This window comes from Zeus faber (assembly GCF_960531495.2).
Source record: "Zeus faber genome assembly, chromosome: 10".
Taxonomy (NCBI): Eukaryota; Metazoa; Chordata; class Actinopteri; order Zeiformes; family Zeidae; genus Zeus; species Zeus faber.
The window spans coordinates 28,778,063-28,798,842 of record NC_137199.1 but is presented as its reverse complement, the minus strand read 5'-3'; the positions used below and the strand labels follow the sequence as shown (position 1 = coordinate 28,798,842).

The 20,780-nt window shown below is 42.2% G+C and overlaps 1 protein-coding gene across 3 annotated transcripts; it reads left to right on the top strand.

Annotated features, from left to right (window-relative positions):
• Positions 1-2,432: 2,432 nt before the first annotated feature.
• Positions 2,433-18,013, top strand: LOC307236355 (uncharacterized protein). Of its 3 annotated transcripts, none has more exons than XM_080008746.1 (21): positions 2,433-2,526; positions 3,265-4,146; positions 4,524-4,585; positions 6,023-6,061; positions 6,661-6,764; positions 7,074-7,135; positions 7,499-7,615; positions 7,902-8,027; positions 8,422-8,586; positions 8,840-8,964; positions 10,338-10,875; positions 12,075-12,183; positions 12,499-12,515; positions 12,856-12,978; positions 13,303-13,431; positions 13,698-13,829; positions 14,010-14,146; positions 14,360-14,654; positions 16,686-16,824; positions 17,255-17,370; positions 17,788-18,013. In XM_080008746.1, the coding sequence occupies exons 2-21, from the start codon at positions 3,442-3,444 to the stop codon at positions 17,848-17,850; spliced, it is 3,303 nt and encodes a 1,100-aa protein (XP_079864872.1). In that variant the 5' UTR covers positions 2,433-2,526; positions 3,265-3,441; the 3' UTR covers positions 17,851-18,013. The 3 variants fall into 3 exon arrangements, with proteins under 3 accessions (XP_079864872.1, XP_079864873.1, XP_079864871.1); XM_080008747.1 differs by having other exon boundaries at positions 2,460-2,526; positions 3,202-4,146; XM_080008745.1 differs by having other exon boundaries at positions 2,512-2,526; positions 3,222-4,146.
• Positions 18,014-20,780: the final 2,767 nt, after the last annotated feature.

The window sequence follows — 20,780 nt, the reverse complement described above, 5'->3', positions numbered from 1 at the left end:
CCCATTCAAAACAAATACAAAAAATAAAAAAATATTATTATTATTATTATTATTATTAATAATAATAATCAATAATCAATAATCAATAATCAATAATATTAAGGGTGAAATTCCATTCCGACGGACGCGGACGGGAGCGGATCACGGACGGCACCGAGATGACATTATCCATCCGCCCGCCCGCCTCACCCCCTCCCCTCCCCTCCCCTCCCCTCCCCTCCGCCGCTCCACTTTGCGGCTGTTTCGTGACCGGGGGGGGATGGAGGCTTTCGGCCACGGCGCCGTGGACGCTGGCCACAGGCGGGGCGTCGCTTCTCAAGACTCAAGAGATTCAAGATTCAAGATTCAAGATTTTTATTCGTCACATACATATACATACTTTCATACATATACATACTTTCATACATCTACATACTTTCATACATATACATACTTTCATACATATACATACTTTCATACATATACATACTTTCATACATATACATACTTTCATACATATACATACTTTCATACATATACATACTTTCATACATATACATACTTTCATACATCTACATACTTTCATACATATACATACTTTCATACATACATGCAGTGAAATGTAATGCAACGCACCCGGTGATAACACACAATATGTCCGAGGAAAAAAAATATTTCTAATAGACCAACTAACTGACTCCTAAAACGTAATACAGTAAGTTGAATACTTATAGAATAAAATAAAAAATATATAGAATAAAATAAAATACAATAAAAATAAAATGGAATAGATAGAGGGAATATGCTTATGTAAATAATCGCGGGGGGCGGATTAACGACGCCCCCGCTCTGGAGGGAGTCTTTGAACAGCGGAAACGGAGAGGAAACGCCTGGAAGAGGCCGTATATTTCAATGTTACACTGGCGGCCAAAATAATTCAGAGAATTAAAAAAAAACAACAACAACTTCTCAGAAAATGTGAGGATGTATCTACTGCATGTTTTGCGCGTGTGTTTTTTTTTTTTTTGTTTTGTTTTGTGGAAAACATTCACATAAATGAAAATACATGAATAAAATACTGTTTACAATTAACAAATTGGTTTGCGACTGCCTCCCTGCAATTCCTGCGATGGCCAATAGGGGGGAGCTGATTCCGATTTTGGATCACAGGATGGAAGTACCAGTAGATTACAGCATGAGATTTGAAAGAATAGCTCTGACTGAAAAAGTTAATCATGTCGTCACTCAAATCACTACTCTTTCCAACAATCCTACAGTTTTCATAAATATCAACAAACAGTAAAACTGGAGCCCTTGCCCATATTACCTTCAAATGAGGCAACGTGACTGGGTGGAGTATCTCGTCTTAAAATTGCCACCAATCACCCTTGGGTTCAATTCGTGGGCTGATAAAAAAATTTATTGAATGATGTTTTCCGTCTATTTTCATTGAGGGGGTGGAAGAATTACGGTTGACAGCAAATATTATTCATTGCGAACATGCCAAAATGTCATGGTTTTCAATCTTTATTTAATAATATCAGATGAAACTTCCATTAAGGCGGTTTTCACTGTGCATTAAACTAAACAAAACGATTTTCTTTTGGTAAAAAAAAAAAAAAATGTATTCAATATAACATTTTAGCATATATAGCGTGTTACTAATGACCTTTAAAATATCTGATTTCAGTTTGGGGAAAAAAAACATTTTGGCAGATTGTTTAAGCTGCGTTCCCTTGAATTCGGAACTCGGGGAAAAAAATCACTCACTTCACGTTCGCTCGCAACTGACTGAGAGCTCAACTGAAAGGATCGTTTGAGGAAGTCATTTAGTTCAGTTCGTTCTCCCAAAAATATTGGTCTGCGGTTGTTACTGTTATAACTTCTTATATATAATTACAGAGACGAAATAATTGACTTTTAGAAATTTTATTGCAGATGAATCGTGCATCCGGTTTGAATCACTTCCGTAATCGTGTGGCTCACTTCCGTTATGTGGTTTTGCGGTTGTGTTTTCCATTATTTGCGAGTGTTTTTTTTTTTTTAAGTCGCAGTGACACATGTGCAAACAAAGTTCCCTTTGCGTTGTTCTTTATTTACAAACACGTTCAACGTCATCAACTCTGTAGTTTTATAATGTCGCGTTACTTACGTTTGACCTGGGATGCCGGGACTCCCGAGTTGGATTTAACCGATTTCCGAGGTGCGCTGGAATGCAGCATGCGTTAAATCACATCTATGTCACGAAGGAAAACATAATATTCCAGGAGATAAAGATACTTTATTTTTCACATGAAATAATGCAGATGACATATCTGCTAAAATGTCTGCTTGGAAATCCATCAAGATAAATATATTGTCACAGCACCATCTCCATGAAAGAAACTGGTCGATTTTCCCGTCGTTTCTGCTGCGCATTCCCGTCCGCCAGGTGGCGCTACCTCCACCAGCGACAACCTCCTGTCTCAGGCGGCGGTGCTGCAATATCAGCTAACTAGCTAGCTGGCTAGTTTACTGCCTAGCCATCCATAGACAACACACACAAAGGTAAGAGTGGAACTTTTTTGGGGGGATTTTATACCGTTTTTATGTTAATAAAGTCCTGGTTCCTCGGTGACCATGCATATAGCAGCAAGCCAACAGCGTTGCTAAGCCAACGACGCAGTGCTGATTATCTTAAGCTAGCTAAATGCTAACATTCAGCCGACGCCAGTTTATCCAAAATGTCACCTACTATGCATGGACATGAGTAACTGAAGAACTTAATGTTCTTGGCTTGCAACCACAAGTCTTTACAGTTTTTTTTTTAAATGATAGAAAAGTTGTTGTCTTATGGAACAGACTGCTTAACTTGACCTCACTGCATTGACTACTTTCCATGTGTTGCCATATTTAGTTCTCCTCTTCGTCAATACGTCCTGTAACCCACGACTGTGGTGCAGATCGGTTCATATATTTATATGACTATTCGCTTTATCCGATTTTGATCCGACATCGTCAGGTCACACCAGTGTCCAGTGGTTGGTTGTTTACCTTATTCTTCCTTGAGTTCAATTCTGAGTCGTTAGAACCTGTTACCCACTGTCCCTGTCTCCTTTCCTATTCTGCCTTTCAGTGCTCTTTGACTGCCTTCCATGTTCAGATCCTTAAAGCCTAGGACTAAGTGTTCATTTTACTGTAAATGCTCCTGTGGATCACAGACCTGTTTCTTCTTCATTACAGTTTGTCTGTTTTCTTTATAGAAGTGACACTTACACAAGCACCCACCTGGTTGTGTTTCAACAGAGGTAAAGCATGCCCCCTGTGGAGAGGAGACGTTACCCTTGAGTTAGACTCCTTTCACTCTTTCACATCAGAAAGCAACAAAAAAGACATTTTTGCGGGTCACCTCCTTGGTTCTGTATCTTGAGTCATCTACCGAACGGTGTCGAGACCTGAGTGGAGAGCCAGTATTGAAGGACAATGTCTCAGAAGAACCTGTTGGACGGTGGTCAGAAAGGCTTCACCGTGGGCCGCGGGCTCCTGGCAGCTGCAGAAACTTTGAACTTGAGTGTTAAAGAACAGTGTTCTGGCCCTCAGAGCCGGATATTGGCGAGCATGGTCCCCAGCTTGGGGCAGTCGCCTGCTGACCTTGACGCTCTGGCACAGATACCTGAAGAGGACATAAGTGTAGAGACCTTGCCACAGATACTCATGCAGCTTAAGAACCGGAAGGGGGAGGCTGGAGACAGACGCATGGCAGGCAACCCCAGAGATCTACCTTCACTATCTTCTGAATCCTCCTATCAAGGAGGCAGGGACGATTGGGGGGACATGCGTGGGGAGAGACTGGGTGGTTCTTCTATGGGACAAGCTTCAGCCCGTGCCCCACCCCAAGCAAATTATGCTTATGGTTCCATGCAGGATGCCAGCCCTGCCCGGGGATACAATTTAGGCTACAGCAGGAACAATGGAGGGACTGGCAACAGAGACAGACAATATTCAGACCTTTCTCGCCGAGATTCCTATGGCGGTGTTGGCATGGGGCCCCCCCAGTCCGACAATGTCTTTATGCAGAGGAGGATGGGCTCCCCGTCCCAAGGCAAAGTTCAAGACTTCTTGGGAGCCATGCCCCCCATGTTCCCCCATGTTTGCTCTCTTTGTGACTTTGATGTCCATTCCACCATGGTGAGTACCAGTCCATGCTCTTTTCCTGCCTTTCAGTGGGATTACCTGGTTAGAAATACTATGCCAATCCGAAAGCTTGAGCTCAGACTGTTTTTTGCCTCCAATTCAGAATGGGTGAATTTTCAGTTCATGTGCACATTTGACTGGAAATTGTATTAAAATAGACTTGCTATTTTCAGTGTTAATCGTACCGAACTAAAACATTTCAATATTTAGTTCAAGATGGATCTCACTCTGTCATCAGGCTGAATATCTTTAACATCGTGCCTTCCTATACTTTGGAAATTTAAGATGATCCGCTCTTAATCCAGTCATTGTAAATGTGATTTTCAAGTCAGCCTAAGCAGGAGTTTGTAATAGTTGAGTTTGTCTTCTAGGAGTGGGATCAACACACCAATGGGCTCCGTCATGCTGAAAACCGAAGGGTGCTCCTTCGAATGTAAGTTTTTCACCTCCACACCAACATGGCTTGATACAGCTCTCTAAAGACGTCTCGCAAAATGTAATCACATGTGATATATACCGTATTTTCGCGACTATAAGGCGCATATAAACGTCTTTTTTTTTCCTCAAAATGTGCGGCGCGCCCTATAGTGCGGTGCGCCCTATGTGTGTTGTTACTGCGGACGTTGTTGAGACCACCATGAGAACGTTAAAGGGGGAAGTGTGGGCGTGGATTGTGTATAAAAGAACAGGTATGTGCTTTATGCAGAACATTGTTGTCTTAACAACCCTTAAAATGGCAAAGAGACACGCCTATGAAGCACAGTTTAAACTGAAGGCTATCAGCTACGCAGAGGAACATGGAAATCGAGCAGCCGCGAGAGAATTCAAGATTAATGAATCGATGGTTCGCAAGTGGAGGAAGATGGAAAACGAACTCCGACAGGTGAAGAAGACGCAGCTGAGTTTCCGCGGACATAAGGCGAGGTGGCCCGAGTTGGAGGAAAGACTCGAGCGGTGGATCATCGAGCAAAGAACGAGTGGGGCGAGCGTTTCGACGGTCACTGTTCGACTAAAAGCAGTAACGCTAGCGGAAGAAATGAAAATTGAACATTTTCAAGGAGGTCCGTCGTGGTGCTTTCGTTTTATGAAACGGTGCCATTTTTCCATCCGGACCAGGACTACAGTAGCGCAGCAACGTCCGGCGGATTATAATGAAAAGCTGGCGAGCTTCCACTCCTACTGCAGCAAACACATCGCCGACAAACGCATCCAGCCAAGCCACATCACCAACATGGACGAGGTGCCGCTCACTTTCGACAGAGCCTTACTTTGAGTCAAAGTAAGGCTGCGAGCGGCGTGGGAGCGATGGATGACCGACGGAGACCACAGTTTCACGAAAAGTGGAAGGCAGCGCCGGGCAAGTTACGCCACAGTTTGCGGATGGATTGTAGATGCTTGGGCTAACGTGTCTGCTGGCACTGTTGTTCGAGCTTTCGCAAAAGCCGGCATCATTTCCGAGGAGCCGCACGGCACGGAAAGTGACTCTGACAGCGAAGAAGGGGAAACTGGCATGTCTGATTTAGCGCAGCTGTTTAATTCAGAAACAGAGGATGATGACTTCGATGGGTTTGATTAATACTTTGTAATAAATACATGAATAAAGCACAAACATACTCAGTTTTGCTCCCGCTCTATTTTTAAATACGCAGTAGAGGTATTTAAACGTAGTAGAGGATATGTACCGGTATATAAAACCCGCGCCCTATAATCCGGTGCGCCTTATGTGTGTGTTAAATACAGTAATGGCACACATAACTGAGACTGCGCCTTTTAGTACGGTGCGCCTTATGGTCGTGAAAATACGTAATATATTAAATAAATATATAATAATATATTTTTGGGTGAATGACGGTGAACCTTTTTCCTCTAGGTATCCAGATTGGGACCCTGGCATGGCCCAAAACCGAGGGTAAGACATGACAGATTAAAACATATGGTTAAGATGTGGTTGTGCTGTCTTTTTGGCAGGGCAGGAAGGTCTTTACTTGTGTTTGTGACTGCTATTTCATTTTATTATTTTTGGGGTGAAATGTTTTCGGAGGATTTTTATTTATAGTTGTCAATGAAACTTTTTGATTTAAATTAATTGTGTGGAAGCAAACAAAATCGAGTCTTAAGGTTGCCACTTCAAGTCATTTGCTGCTGTTATTTTGAAATACATTTTATACCCTGGAACTTATTGGTGTCCGATAATGTTTGTGTAATGCAACTATTCCAAAAGTTTAGGATGAAGTAATAAGTAAAATTAGATGTAACTGCATCATATTGGCACAGACAGTTTATGTCCCTTAGATTCAAGATTCAAGATTTTTTATTTGTCACATACATATACATACTTCCATACATATATGCAGTGAAATGTAATGCAGTGAAATGTAATAGCTACATGTAAGTCAGTATACTGCTACTCACTTTCATAGCACTTTCCAGATTTCAAACCATTATTTACCAGTCAACTCAGTTGAATTTTCCCACTGTCGTATGACTGCTTCCGGTCTCGTTCATCAGTGGGGGGGCTCGCCGCATGGAGACACCCAACCTTTCTGCTGGGCTGCGAGAACCCGCTCCCATGTCCCAAGGCCAGACAGCAGGCGGCATGTCCTCCAACTGGGGTAGGCAACCTTACCTCCTATCTTCATGACTTTGGTAAACAGTCTAACATTTATCTATATTTAGATAAATCTCGGGACTTTCTTCTCATCAGCACGACTACATTATATTGTGGGAAGAAATCTGCTTCAGTCCTCATAATTGATTGGCTGTTTACCATTTTTTATGTTTTTTTTGGTTATGAGAGAAAATATAACCATAGCTATTTCCAAAGGTTAATGAAAATGAATTGTAATCTTATCTATTTTATCTTCAATAACGACATAGGACACCCCATCAAAGTTTAATCTCTCACACGTGTTTTATTCTAGGGGGCGGTGCAAGTTCCAGCTTCTCAAACAAGAACCAGTCTCACTCAACTATGTTTCCGAATGTAAGCCATGTTTGTTAATATAAACTCATTGAAATCCATTTGTTGTTATTATTATATGTGTGTTTCTTTTACTTGATCTGAATTTTGGAATTTCTCCAAGTACACTTCCTATATAGTATAACTGTTTCAGTGGAGTGGCCAGCACAAAAAAATGTTTTACTTTCTTTCTTTTGTTCCCTACTGGATCAACGTTTACTTATGGCTGTTAAGTTACTTAACTCTAAACTCTTGAAGACTTTATTTGAAGGACTTAACCATTAAAATGAAGGTTGATGGCAAAACAATATAAGTGATATAGACTTTCCCTACATCTTATTGTACTGTGCTAAGCTAAAATTGAAAGTGACACCCTTGTTCCCTCAGATGAAAAGCAGAGTGGTAATGGCAAAATATGGTAGGAAGCCGAACAACAACAAAGCCTTGTTTGCTTTCACTAAGCCTTTTGGAACCCTGCGTGAGCATCTGGTTCTCAAGACAAAGGTAAATACAAACATGTCTCTGCATCAGATCAATTTTAAATTTTAACTGTGTGAACGTCTTGCCACTACTAGGAATGTTTCAATTTATTAGCTTTAACACATGATATGATCTTGTTGAGCACTTTGGAATATTAATGAAAACACTGCAAAATGGCACAATTTATTGAACGGTTTATTTGTTTATTATTGTTTATTTGTTGCTTTAATATTCTACTCACAAATAGTTAGAAATAGAAGGTTAACTACTTTGTTGTAACAAAATGAAGGTTCTTCTTCACGTCCCTCAGGCCTTCCTGGAGATGGACACGAATCAGGAGGCTGTAGACATGGTGAACTATTACCAGCAAAATCCGGCCAGAATGTGCGGAAAGAATGTGATCTTTTACCTTTCCACGGAATTACTGGTCATTGAGGTAACCACACTGGATTTGCTTTCATCACCCAAATAATATATTCAAACATTTCTTTTTATGGAAGCCAGCCAAATGGTTACAGATACAGTTGGCTCCATTGATTCTCGATGACTACTTGAGAGTGAAGAGAATATTTAGATGTGAGGTATAGATAGATCATGCAATAAAATACAGGACTGATACAAATGGACTTTTATTCTTGGTTTGATCGACATCATCTATCCAGTTTTTCCATTATTATTTGCTGACAGAGGCTAAATCTATTTTAAACAACTGATTTGTTTGTATAGATTATTATTATTTTTTATTTAATATGCCACCAAACTCTGTTTAGTAATCCTCTTGGGATCTCTGGGGGCTGCTGACGTGTTTTATGTGGTTTTCACTCCCTCAGAAAGAGGACCGGGTAGGGGACATAGTCAACAGAGACGTTAATGGTCAAGGCAGCCAGGTGGTGTTCTTCTCCAACCTGCCGAGGCAGCAAGACAAGAAGATGGAGCTGCTCACTGTCGCAGGGCGCTTTGGCCTCGTAGAGAAACACTTGTTCTTAACAGACGAGGTAACCAAGGGTGTGACAATACAAACCATTTGTTTGTTTGGTCAGATGTCAGATAGTGAAATTTTACAACAAATGCTACAGAAAGTTTGGATTCTTGTTGGGATTGATGTCATTCAGTCATTCTGCCATGTGATTATAGGCTCCTTTCACCAGAAGTTGTTTACCCAGTTTCCATTTTCGAGTCTTTCTAAATAAACCTGACTAGACTAACTTGGATGAAGTGATTCCATTCCTCTTCCTTTTCCTCCGCCAGGCTTTTGTCCAGCTCGGGACCCCAGAGGATGCTGAGATGATGGTGAAGTACTACAACCAGAACCCGCTCATCATCAAAGGCAGGAGCATCCGCCTCAACATCTGCACCAAGTACAAGACCCTCAAGTAAGTCGCTGGCTGAAGAATTCTGTACTTTAATTCACCAATTAAGGTACCTGGAGAGAGAGATGGGATGTAGTCTGTAGGACTGCACTCATCCCAATGGATACAAGTTGCCAAGCACGTGGCAGTTGTTTCTGTTTCATAAATTTTATCAAGACTTGAGTAATCTAAAGACAGATCAGCCACAACATTAAAACCACTGAAAAATGAAGTGAATAAAATTAATTATCTTGTTACAATAGCACCTGTCAGGGGGTGGGATATCTTGAAGTTGATGTGTTGGAAGCAGGAAAAAATGGCAAGTGTAAGGACGTGACCAACTTTGACAAGGGCCAAATTGTGATGGCTGGATGACTGTGTCAGAGTATCACCAAAACGATTGGTCTTGTGGTGTCTCCCTGGTATGCAGTGGTAAATACCTACCAAAAGTGGTCCGACAAAGGTCAATCTGTGAACCGGCGACAGGCTCATGGGCGCCCAAGGCTCATTGATGTGTGTGGGGAGCTCGTCTAGTCGAGCTCATCTGGTCTAATCCCACAGAAGAGCTACTGGAGCACAACTTGATGAAATGTTAATGCTGCTATGATAGAAAGGTGTCAGAACACACAGTGCATTACAGCTTGCTGTGTATGGGGCTGTGTAGCCGCAGACCGGACAGAGAGCCCAGGTGGTCCACCACCGAAAACGCCCACAATGGGCATGTGAGCGTCAGAACTGGACCATGGAGCAATGGAAGAAGGTGGCAGACCGGGGTTAGGGTCCGATCTGATCGACTATCTGTTGGATGTGCTGGAAAAACAAGCCTGACCTATCTGCTTCTAACTACTTGGTGGCGGATACCACAGGACACCTTCAGAGGTCTTTGCCTTGACGGGTCAGAGCTATCTTTGCAGCACGAGGGGGAGCTACACAATATTAGTGGTTATTAGTGGTGGTTTTAATGTTGTGGCTGATCGTTGTATATTTTACATGGATACAGATTATTTTTACTGTCTTCTTCTTTCTTTGGTGTCTGCTGATGTTTTTATTGAACCTTATTTATATTCCTCTTGTAGATGGAGTTCATTGATCCGTGCCGATGTTTTGGTGAACTTGTTGAAACATTACTTCTAGGTCAGCGTCGCTGAATTTATTTATTTATTTTTTTCCAGAGCTTATTCAGTGATTCAAAACAAAACTGCATATCTTAGCTCTGCTTCATAAACAGGTTCCAGGTGATTTGTCAACATTTGCGTTTTAAAGAAAACTTAATTTCCTTATAAAATGTTATTGATATATGACATGATATTCTTTTAGTTCATTGTGGAAACCGTCTTCATGGCTGCAACCCAGGGACCTACAAGAAATGAAACTGTTCAATGTCATGCTTCTTTTAGTGTGAGCCGGAGAGGTGGCTATGGACTGTCTATGGGAGACGACAGAGGCAGGTGGAGCAGCGAGTCAACACCAGCCAACAACAACTACTACAACCGTACCAGGGCCAAGACCTCCCCCTCGAGCTCCTCCTCCAAATCCACCGCCTCGTCAAAGGAGAAACGGGAGGAAAAGCACATGGTGGAGGAGGAGGAGGAGGTAGCCGGTGTGATGGAAGGAGACGATGAAGCGGAAGAAGGAAAAGAGGAGTGCGAGGTGGAGCGGGAGCCAGGTGTGAAGGAGCCCGGCACCTCGGCTCCAAGCGAAGTGGAGGAGGAGGGGAATGATGCTCAAGCTGCCGAAGCACGACAAGAACCTCATGGCATTCCCACCGGCGACAAAAGCGCCACAGAGGACAAAGACACCGACCGAGAGGAAGATAAGGACAGTCATCTGGCAGAGACCGAGGAGCCGTCCGCACGGACTGAAAGCTTGAGGGAAACGGCCACTGATCCTGCAGAGAGTGCCAAGATGAAAGAGGGAGAGCTGCCTGAGGACCTGGTAGGAGACTGCCACACACACACACACACACACACACACACACACACACACACACACATCCTCATCCAAGCAACTACAATGGGTGATTTATAGATATTGTGACATGAGACTAGATATAACTTTGGTTATCGTAATATCTTGATATAGGTAAATGTTTCTTCTTTCAGGCTGCATTACAGTGAAGTAAGGCAACTTTCTGAACTTCATGGACTGTTCTAGTTAACAAATGCCTCTCCCGCTTCGTTATAATATCCACTAGGGTTGAATGATTTGAGAAGATAATTTAATCACAACATTGGATACAGTCAACATAAACTTGTGGTCGATGTGTTATGATGAATTGATATGAATTACATATTTATTTAACTATATTGAATTGTAAAAAGAAAACCGTCAAAGAATATTGGCTGATTGATTTAATTTCAAGCCTTGTAATTGTTAGAATCTGAAAATTAACATTAAAAGAAATGCAGTGTTTCAGCAGAAATGTATACATTTTTCGAAAAATGTCCACATCCTCTGATCAATCAAGTGAATGATCTTTGTCCAGGTGCCACTCTGTGCGCTCAATTCTTTTTTTTATGCTCATTAAATAGATGGATGGATGGATGGATAAACAACCAACAGACACAGTGTTCTGGGAGAGGCTCTGTGCTGACTCTACAGGAGTTCTGGGCTCTGCCAGCAGCACATGGCCTGCGCTGAAGCACTGGTGTCGGGGCAGCGTGGGGGATGGTTAAAACAATCACTTAATTAGGCGGTGGCGGGGTTTGTTTAGTTTTTTCCATTTTTTGGGGCCGCTTTCTAAGATCTCACAAAGGATGAAGAGCGGAGGAGCTAAATAAAAGAACCGGTTGTCTCCAAAATATCCATTCCTAGCAACTTTCTTGATGGTATTCAAATGTAGTTTTTATAGTGTGTGTGTGTGTGTGTGTGTGTGTGTGTGTGTGTGTGTGTGTGTGTGTGTGTGTGTGTGTGTGTGTGTGTGTGTGTGTGTGTGTGTGTGTGTGTGTGTGTGTGTGTGTGTGTGTGTGTGAATAAAATCTGTCCTTCAAAACTTACTACAAATTACCACAAATGAAAAAGGACTGGTTATCTCTAAAAGCAAACCCTGTGGTTCAATGATCATAATAACATTATGACCTGCATTGTGACCATAATGATACAGTAAATGGTGATAAGTGCTTCTTGTCTGTTAGGGGGGAACCCTGGACCAGGATTTCCTGGAAAACATGGACGACTTTGTGACGCTGGATGAGCTAGCAGAAGACAAAGATGACCTACACACCAAGGATTCTGATTCTTTTGGTAAGGCGTCCATCACCTGATTCTTCTTGTCATTCTGATTGGCTGGTTGCTGTATTTGGCACAGTCAGGCCAGGAAATGAGCCAATTCACCACACCTTTTTAAACCAGCTAAATGTTGAGTAAATTACCTCTGTATGAAACTTACCATGTATTTGATCACAGCTGAAGTAACAGCTGTCGGTGGTGGCTTTTATGATATTTCCAATATTTCTGACGTATTGAAATGTATGAAATTGTAAAACTATCTTGAGACAATTTTATTTTGCGCACTTCTCATTTTCTTTGTGTTCTGTGTTTCTCTCATCCCTATGATAGACAGTACAAAAGAAGGGGTAAGTCCATGTCCCTTCTCTCATCAGTATTTGTCTCAAAAAGTGTATCAGCTGAGTTCCATACAGCTGTGCATACTGCCGACATAAATTCTAACTCTAATGGAAGTGAGGGAATGCTCAGTGGTTGTTGTGTTTGTTTGTGCATAAATTTAGAGACATCAAGTCTCTGACAGACCCAGTACCACATTGACCCTTTATTTTAAATGGCTAAACTTAGGCTGACCAATGAATCCCTAATCTTGAAATGCATATGTGGTAGTTATGAATGGTGGTGTTCAATTGTTCTGAGCAGGAATATAAATATGAATGAATAAGAATAATGAACAATTGTTTTCTTCAGGGAATGAGGGTCGTCAACATCCTTGGATTCAGACGTGGTTACAATTTCCTTGAAGAGCTGCTTGCGCTGGCAAAACCCTTCGGCAAAGTAGTCAAACACCTGGTGCTGGACATAAAACCAGAGGTATAGCTTTCACTGTTTATTTCATTGTCTCAACGCATTTCTAACTATTCCCTTATAAGGACGAGTAAGCACTTAGTAGAACGCAGACCTCACCCTCAAATAATTTCCTTGCAGTCAGGATGCAGGATTACATTACATTCAAATTCTACGTAAATGTTATTCCAATTCACACACAACCTAAAGTGTTGTGTGTGACCAATCTTCCACATTGGTCTTCATATTTGCACTCAGTTTTATACTCCTCAATCGAATGGGGGATAATTTTTGGAAAAATTCTGAATTAAATATTCAATGAATTTGTCTCTTTTTTTGCCTCTCAAACAGGCTTATCTGCAGTTTGCAACAGAGGATGAGGCTAAAGCCATGAGCAGATTTTATAACAGCAATGTGACAGCATCGGTGTGCGGCAAACCTGTGAGGGTTTGTCACTCCCAGACCTACCCAACCATCCAGGTGAGACACATCCTCGAATAGAAGCTTCTGGTTTGCAGTATGGGTTTTTTGTTTTGATGCATGAACAGAATTCTCATGTTGACACGTTAGATTCGACATTTTCTGCAAGTCCACATGTTATTGTTCACATAATCAATAATAATCAAGTCTTAAGTCTGATCAGATTTTCTTTGACTTTCTTTCTTAATTAATAAAGTCAGCCTAGAAAAGGTTGATTTGGTTTTAACTTAATGTGTTAACTCATTTGTGATTTTTCTTTGTCTCAGTCTGGCGGCGGCAACAAAGTAGTTTACATTGGACAGCTCCCAATCTCCAACTACACAGACGAGTCGGTCCTGAAGCTAGTGGAACCCGTTGGCCAAGTGAAGACGTATTTTCTAAACAGGTTACGCAGAGAGGTATTGATGACGCATTGGTTATAGAAAGAAAATAGAATTTGATCAAGTTATTTAGATGCAATAATAGTTATAAAGTCTACTTCCAACCATATTGACTGAACCATATACATAAACAGTCGTGTAAAACTATGACCATTTACTCATAATTGGGACTCTAAAATTATATTTTGTATTCTTCAGTGTTTTATTCAGATGGAGAATACAGAAGACGTAGAGAAAGTTGCTGACCTTTACAAAGTCAACCCACCCAAACTACAAGGCAAACGGCAGACGGTATTGGCGTATGTCAGTAGGAAGAACAAGCCACAGAAGTACGGGTGAGTCAGGTTTTAATGTTTTCACCACAACGGTACCTTTTGTATCACTCTTAAAGGTTACAGTCATTTAATGGCAAGTCCTGCTGCAATACATTGATTCCAGAGTTGACAATATATAGTTAACTTGTAGTGGGATGCATTAAATTGGTCCCCAGTCCTTTAGATTGAGACCCTGCCTTCCAGAACCCCTAAAAGTCTCCTTTCTTTATTTAGGCAGAGACGCCCCATTCAGCTTGAGGAGAGAAAGGCGTCAAAGAGAGACGCTTCCAGCAGCAGCAGCAGTTCTCAGGATAAGTCGTCCAAACACCCCGAGGAGACTCCGGCCAAGAGGTCCAAGGAGGAGACGACACCAGCGGAGGAAGAGGAGGCGGTGGAGAGGGAACAGGAGGAGGAGAGTGCTGAGGTGTCCAGCGGTGAACAGGAGGCGGCAGCAGAACCCATGGAGACACAGAGCGAGGATCCAGAACCCGGAGAGTCAGATCAGCCCGGCGAGCAGGACCCTGCTGTGGTGGGTGGAGCAGGGCCGTGTGATAGGAAACATTGACGTAGTCACACATTTTTAGTTACACCAATCATCCACAACATTAAAACTACCACTTATATTGTGTAGCTCCCCCTTGTGCCGCCAAACAGCTCTGATCTGTCGAGGCATATAGTCCCAAAATACCTCTGAAGGTGTCCTGTGGTATCTGGCACCAAGATGTTAGCAGCAGATCCTTCAAGTCCTGGAAGTTAGGAGGTGGGCCCCAATCGGATTGGGCCCGAACCCCAGCCCTTTTTTGGAACTGTACGGAGCGGGACAGTCCCTTAACTTAGTTGTGTTTAAAAATAAATAAATAAATGTAGTAATTAATTTCATACCTGTGGGAAACAAAGGAAAATAAATAGATATAAAATTAAAAGACAGGCACGGGAGCTGGCACGCACCGCTGTGTGGGGGAGAAACAGGTCCGCTCTAATTCTCTGAGTTAGGTTTACGTTTTTCATTTTCCATACAATTAAGAAACTAAGGAAACAAAATAAATGGGGATGGTAGCTCAGGAGGTAGAGCTGGTGGTCTAGTGATCTAAAGGTTGCTGGTTGGATCCCAGGCTCCTCCTGCTAGCATGCTGTAGTGTCCTTGAGCAAGACACTTAACCCCTAATTGCTCCTGATGGCTGCGTCCGTCGGTGTTTGAACAATTGTAAGTCGCTTTGGATAAAAGCATCTGCTAAATGACTAAATATATAATATATATAAATATAATATAAATATATATATATATATATATATATATATATATATATATATATATATATATATATATAATATATAAATATAAATCAAAATCTTTCCGTTTGAGATTATATTTTATACTGCTCTATTATAACTACAACATTTGCATATTGAGGTACGTGCAGGTGGGGGTGGAGGGTGCCAGAGCACCTGCCCTATGGACTCCATTGTGCCCTTCTTTTTTAAGCGTCAAGGTAGCGGATTGTCTCGGCAAGTTATTCATGAGGAACTCCTCATGAACCTTGCACCTCGGTGCACCTGCGATGTGCGCACAGCGACTCTACTGTGCTGCTCCGTTTGCCCAGAGCGGCAAAATGCCTAGAACCAGAAGTTCTTTTTTTTTGAGCACCTGCCCCTCAAAGTCTCTGTACGGGACTGTAGAGCGGAAGAGACCCGATCACCAGTGGTTACTGGACAGCTCTGAGCAGAGAGGGGGAGAGCCTCCGCCCCCTCTCCCTCTTCCCCCCTTTACCTCCCCACAACAGTTTCAGAACACGGTGAACTGCAGTTACGTTTCAATGCTCGCATTTTTCCTGGTGGATTAAAAAAAAAAAAGCCGAGCCCTCCACACCCTGGATGGATCCTTGACTGCTGGAACAAGCAATGGTCCGAGTCAACCTCCACGTTGAGGAAGTTCATCAACTCCCCTTCAACCAATCCACCTGGGTGTGAACTACCGCGGAATGCCTAGTAGCAAAGACCCAAACCTATCTGCATATGATTGGAGTGTCTGCCACAGATCTCTGCAAATACAGAAAACCACAGACTGTTGAACACATCATTGATGAATGCCCAATCTTCAAATCACCACATGGAGTCAGCGGCCTCATTGAACTGGATGACGATACCACTTCTTGGCTAATGTCCCAATTGCCTGTGTAGCCCGGCACGAACGAACGAGAAAAAAAAAAAAAAATTAAATTTTAAAATAATTGTAAATGTAAAATAATTGTAAATCTACCCCAGCCTTCTGCATACCGGGAAAACCCCACAAGACCTGCCATTTTGGAGATGCTCTGACCCAGTCGTCGAGCCATCACAATTTGGCCCTTGTCAAAGTCACTCAGATCCTTACTCTTGCCCATTTTTCTTGTTTCCAACACATCAACTTCACTGACTGTTCACTTGTTGCCTCATATCCCACCCCTTGACAGGTGCCATTGGTACGAGATGAGCGATGTTATTCGTTCACCTGTCTGTGGTTTTAATGTTGTGGCTGATCGGTGTTTATTTCTGACCCCGCCCCCCACTGGTTCTGCTGCAGGATGTGAAACGTGAGGAGGTGGAGGATGTTTCCGCCGATCAGAACCAGAACAGACCGGCCGAGGAGCCGACGCCAGCAGAGACCAAACCAGCCGCCGCGTCTCTGCCTCTAACGCCGTACGAGCAGAACAACCCCGTCGGTGAGTCCACTCACGCTGTGATGAAGTTAAAATCTGACTGTACTGTGGAGCCTGTTTTAATACAGGGAAACATATTTAACATTCACTTAAATTAGATCATAGAAACATATCTAACACACTCAAATTAGATTATAGAATATTCTCTTTTCAAGGTAGATTTTCTTTCCCCTCCAATATCATTTGCTTTATGTATTATTTCTAGAGAAGTCTAAGCTGTGATTTACGGTGGTTTGATACTTCAGACAAAATGTTCTTATTGCAAGTCAGAATTTGGTGACAGACAATGTTAATGTCATTTTCGATGTATGTAATTTATTGACTTGGTTTTAAGCCCAGTTTCAATAACTCTAGTTTGCCATCATTGGCGCAGTCTTGGATCTGAAAATTTGAACGCGTGCGGAGACTGAACAGGGGTTCTCGTTTGGATCAGGTGTGGAATACGTGAGGACGGGTTTCTACTGTCGGGTCTGTTTCCTGTTCTACTCCAACGAAGAGACGGCCAAGAAGGTCCACTGCAGCAGCCAGGCGCACTACGACAAAGTCAAGGTACACGCCTCACTGGCTTTGTTCAGTTGTGCCAAACCATGAATTTAAGCACAATTTAATTCATCATGTTTTATTTGGTGGTTAGCCAGCAGCTAGGAGGCTCCAGGAATCAATCCACTGATTTCTGGTGCATTCCAAAATGATTTATCTACAAAATGGCGACGCCTAGTCTCGGGATGATGGGGAACATAAAACAACAAAGAAAAATTACATCTATGAAATAAAAAGCTAAATGTTCTCGCCAAACAAGTGATTTGACATACAGAAAAAAATGTAACCCTTTCACATACTATTTACATGTAATACCTGGCTCTTTTCTTTTTATGAGAAAAAAACGTATTAATGGTAAACCTTGAACTCAAACACAGTATCTAATCTTGCTTTTTGGTGCAACCCTCCTCCTGTCTTGTGTTTCAGAAACATCTCGAAAAGGAGCAGGCAAAAGCACAGAACAAGAAAGAGAAAAATAATTTGGAGTAACCGTAAGATATGTTTCTACTTTCCTTTTTTTTAATGTGTGTTTTGTATTCTCAGCCTAGTAGTGTGGACGCACACTACAGAGAACAAATTGAACTTTTGGGACTTGTTTATGTAAAGCATCTGCTGAGTATTTTTAAATAAACACTGAAAACTCAAGCTTTGACACTTTGTACTTGTTTTTTTTTTTTCTTGTTTTTTTCAAAAGATGTGTTCACTAACAAAGCTACGCAGTTTGAAATCTAGTGTCTATAATGCTGCTGAGGATCCTGTGGTAGGTTTGTTCCCCTCTACCTACCGATGGGTGACTAACAACCTTTTTAAAATGCTTTAAATTATTCATCATATATATCATACCAGCACTGTATGGAAAACACTCGCACAACTGAACGTTGAAGCAGATGAGGAAGCTATTTGCACATAAACTGCAACGTTGGGTGAACTGCAGATGAACAGCGTGATTTCCTTAGTTTTTCTGAATGCTGCCGTGCACCTTGCAACAGGAGAGGTGTACGTGATTGGCGGCTGACTTCACACTTGATAGGTGTGTTGCTGGGGACCCCAGGACGTGCAGTGTTGAATTAGGTGCAATTTGGATACAAGACACGCGTGATCTTAATAAACATTGAATAAACAAGCAAACAGTGAGCTGCTCAGCTCTGTGCAGCAGCGGCGTCGGGGCAGGGCGGGGCTTCAGGACTCTGAGACTTTTACGACCGCAGTGCATCCGTTCCGAACAGCCATGTTTTGAACTACAGGCCTGTTTTTGAACAGTACCATAAAAGGAATATACAAGTAGAGAAAGATGAGCCATTAAAATAAGTTATAAAAAAAAAAAAAAAAAAAAAAAGTAAGGAATTGTACAAGGGGCTAGAATAAATAATATTCAGACATAAGTATATAGATTTTCTTGGCATGGGCTTTTTTTTTTTTTTTTTTTTTACCTTTTTATACATTTGTTTAATATAGATTTTTGTTTTTTGGGCATTCCACAATTGGGGGATTTTGCCAAGCAACATTTATGTATAAAGTATTTTGTTATGGTTATGATAATATTAACTCTAAACTCAATATGCTTGTCCTCCAAGATTACTCCTAACTGGATAGTTTTTAAAAGAGTATAAATCTATTTATTGAGCTCAGCAACTCAAGGATTTCCATAACTTTTGTGAAAATGGTGTCACAAGCACAAAACAGGTTGGTTCTTTTTTATTTGTTATTTTTTTATAAACCTGTGCTGTCAGCATGCTGGGCGTACAACACAGATTATTTTTATGCCATTGCATTTTGGGCAGAATTGGTCTGCAAGTGGAGTTCAACCTCTCAACCTGCAATGCAACTCTTCATTAATTTTTTCATCGTCAACAACTGCTGCAATAACTCTGTCCTGCGGACGACCCGTGGAGTGCAAGAGCACAACCTCTTGTTACGCAGAACCGCCACCAAGCCCCCTCTTTGGCGAACTCTCACCCATGTTTTGGTCCATAAGCAGCTAATCACTACTCTACAACTACATCACTACAACTACAACTACATCACCACTCCAAGAGGGGGCACCTAACCCACAGTCACCAGCCACGGGCACGAGGCGGCCCGCCATGCGCCCCCCATCGGGCCCCTGACGGTCGCCGCACAGACCACGGAACAGAGGGCGGCAGAACGCCCCCCCACCCACAGCCCGAGAGAGAGAGCGCGCGCCAGAGAACAGGTCCCCGGGCAGGCAGGTGGGACGACGGGAGTCCGCCCATCGTCCCACCTGCGATGGCCGCCGAGGGAGACCCACCGAAGGGGACCACATATGGAGCCGCCACATAGGTTGTACCAGGACATCTGTTGAAACATGGCTACTCCATGAGCGATTTGTACCACGATTAAAAAATGATTTAGTATCAGAAAATTTCCGCTGTGTGCGTTCAGTTCGAGTTTAATGTTCGGCCCAAACCTGCAGATACCTCCATGATGCGCTTGCCGTCGAAGCCGCATTGTCCCCTGAGGCCCCCTGCCTGGCCGCCTTTCCTTGCCCGCTCGATTCTTGAGCACAGCCACCCAGGTTAATCTTTATTTTCAATAGAAACACAAGATGAAACGACATAGAAATGTTTTTGTAAAGAGTGCATTCAATCAAGGTGTCAATCAAAGAAAATAACCCCCTGGGATGGCTGTGTCCCTCTTTATTACGGACTTCTCTTGAACGATTCTTTTGAACGGCTCTTTTGTTCACAAAGCGAAGGCACACACACATTGGTCTGACTGAGGTTTTAGTTCATGAACTTACATTACATTATAATATTATTATTATTATTATTATTATTAATAATCATATTCATAATAATCGTAATAATAATTTATATTCTTTTTTTTTTTTATTATACCAAAAAACAAACTAAAGCATTGGTTTTCTTTTTTTATTGTGAAAGTTTAAAAAATATTATGAATAAATTAATTTATATTCATGAAGATTTATACTGGATGTGGTGTGGCGATGGTGTGGTTTGAGCAGCCACACCTGTCCTGGGTCTACGTAATTGGGGCCCTGGATCAGTGTGGCTGCATACCTGCTGGTTGGTCTAACAAGCAACAGGATAAAAACCCCACCCCCCCACACACACTCAGGAGAGGAGCCCTTGTCATGACACATGTCCATCTGCTCCAGGTCTTGCTCCATCTTGCACACTTTCCACGATCAACTGTGTGTCTGAAACCCCGTCGTCTGTGTCTCCGCTGGAGGGCCCTGAAAGTGCCACTTGGGTGGTGTGTGGTAGGCGACATTCCCACACTGAGTTATTCTTTATCCTGGACACCTCCCCTCCAATCAGATGAACTTACGCAAATTATAATAACCCACCGATAAACTTGACCCCACCCCCCACAGTCATAGGCACATTATATATCAATAAATAATAAAACACATACATACATTCACTCTCACTGAC

Excerpts from the sequence above, each read along its gene's own strand:
- LOC307236355 (XM_080008746.1), top strand. The coding sequence starts at position 3,442 with ATGTCTCAGAAGAACCTGTTGGACGGTGGTCAGAAAGGCTTCACCGTG. Across the intron at positions 10,876-12,074 it reads GAGAGCTGCCTGAGGACCTG|GGGGGAACCCTGGACCAGGA; the intron begins GTAGGAGACTGC and ends CTTGTCTGTTAG. Across the intron at positions 13,830-14,009 it reads TAAACAGGTTACGCAGAGAG|TGTTTTATTCAGATGGAGAA; the intron begins GTATTGATGACG and ends TGTATTCTTCAG.